The sequence below is a fragment of the Bison bison genome, unplaced genomic scaffold (genome assembly GCF_000754665.1).
Source record: "Bison bison bison isolate TAMUID 2011002044 unplaced genomic scaffold, Bison_UMD1.0 scf7180017864289, whole genome shotgun sequence".
Classification (NCBI taxonomy): Eukaryota; Metazoa; Chordata; class Mammalia; order Artiodactyla; family Bovidae; genus Bison; species Bison bison.
The window spans coordinates 9,737,390-9,738,692 of NW_011494861.1; the positions used below are offsets into that span (position 1 = coordinate 9,737,390).

General features: G+C 71.5%; 1 protein-coding gene across 1 annotated transcript in view; it reads left to right on the forward strand.

The window, feature by feature from the left end:
* Positions 1-1,303, forward strand: part of MEGF6 (multiple EGF-like-domains 6) — a 105,876-nt gene that overhangs the window by 97,251 nt on the left and 7,322 nt on the right. The window contains exons 33-36 of the mRNA XM_010850209.1: positions 1-102; positions 222-350; positions 502-633; positions 738-866. Of these exons, the coding sequence (XP_010848511.1) occupies positions 1-102; positions 222-350; positions 502-633; positions 738-866 (492 nt within the window). The remainder of the gene's footprint in view (positions 103-221; positions 351-501; positions 634-737; positions 867-1,303) is intronic.

A 1,303-nucleotide genomic window follows, 5' to 3' on the forward strand; every position in this document is an offset into this window, starting at 1 on the left:
GCTGTGAGGAGCACTGCGCCTGCCGGTGGGGGGCCGCCTGCCACGCCGTCACTGGGGCCTGCCTCTGTCCCCCGGGGTGGAGGGGCTCGCGGTGTGAGAGCGGTGAGCCCTCAGCTCTGCTGGTGCCCAGGGTGGGGGCGGGTCCTCCACATGGTGACCCCTCGGGCCCCGGCCCCCCAACCCCAGGGCTCCCCACCACCTCCACCCGCGCCTCCCCGCAGCCTGCCCACCCGGCTGGTTTGGAGAGGCCTGTGCCCAGCGCTGCCAGTGCCCCCCGGGCGCCGCCTGCCACCACGTCACCGGGGAGTGTCACTGTCCCCCGGGCTTCACGGGGCCCAGCTGTGAGCAAGGTGGGTGCCGGATGTGGGCAGGCCTGAGGGCAGTTCAGGCCACATGTGCTTCTGGACTGGGCCCCAGAGCTCTGCCCCCAAGAGGGGCCCAGTGTGAGGGAGGGTGCCTTCTCCAGGCCGGGCCAGGACTGACCCCTGCCGCCTCCCCCAGCCTGCCCACCTGGCACCTTTGGGGAGCGCTGTGGGCAGCAGTGCCACTGCCCTGGCGAGAACCAGGCCTGCCACCCCGCCTCGGGGACCTGCGCGTGTGCCCCCGGCTACCATGGCGCCGGCTGCCAGCAACGTGAGTGCTGCCTCGGCCGCCCGCCGGCCCACTGGAGTGATGGTGGGAAAGGGGGAGGGGCTTCAGAGCCCCCCACCCCTGGCAGCTGGCCCCTCCCTCCGCAGGGTGCCCACCAGGGCGGTTTGGGCCTGGCTGTGAGCTGCTGTGTGGGTGTCTCAACGGGGGCTCTTGTGACGCGGTCACTGGGGCCTGCCGCTGCCCCGCCGGATTCCTTGGGACTGACTGCAGCCTCGGTGAGTGGCTGGGGTGTCTTCTCCCTGCACCTCGACAGGCAGGGCCACGCCATCCGGCCTGCAGGGCAGACAGCCCCTGACTGTGCCACTCCTTGGGTCCCTCACTGGGACTGGCTGCAGACCAGGCTAAGCTGGGGGATCGATGTGGCCAAAACGTCTCCTCGGCCTGCCCTGGCTGGCCGTGTGCTGCGCCCTCGACCCGGGCTGTGTCCACCAGGAGCCCTGCAGAAGCCAGCTGGTGTCCTACCGAGAGAAGGGCCTCTCCCTGAGTCACGTGGGGACTTTCCGACCATCTGGGGCTGGGGCTGGTGGAAGTGGGTGGGGGCACCGTGAGTCACTCACTGTAGTGTGAGCCCGGCCCCCCGCAGAGCCTGCAGCCGAGAGAGACACCAGGGCAGGCGGGGCCTCAGCGGCAGGTGGCCCTGCCCTGTCTGGGC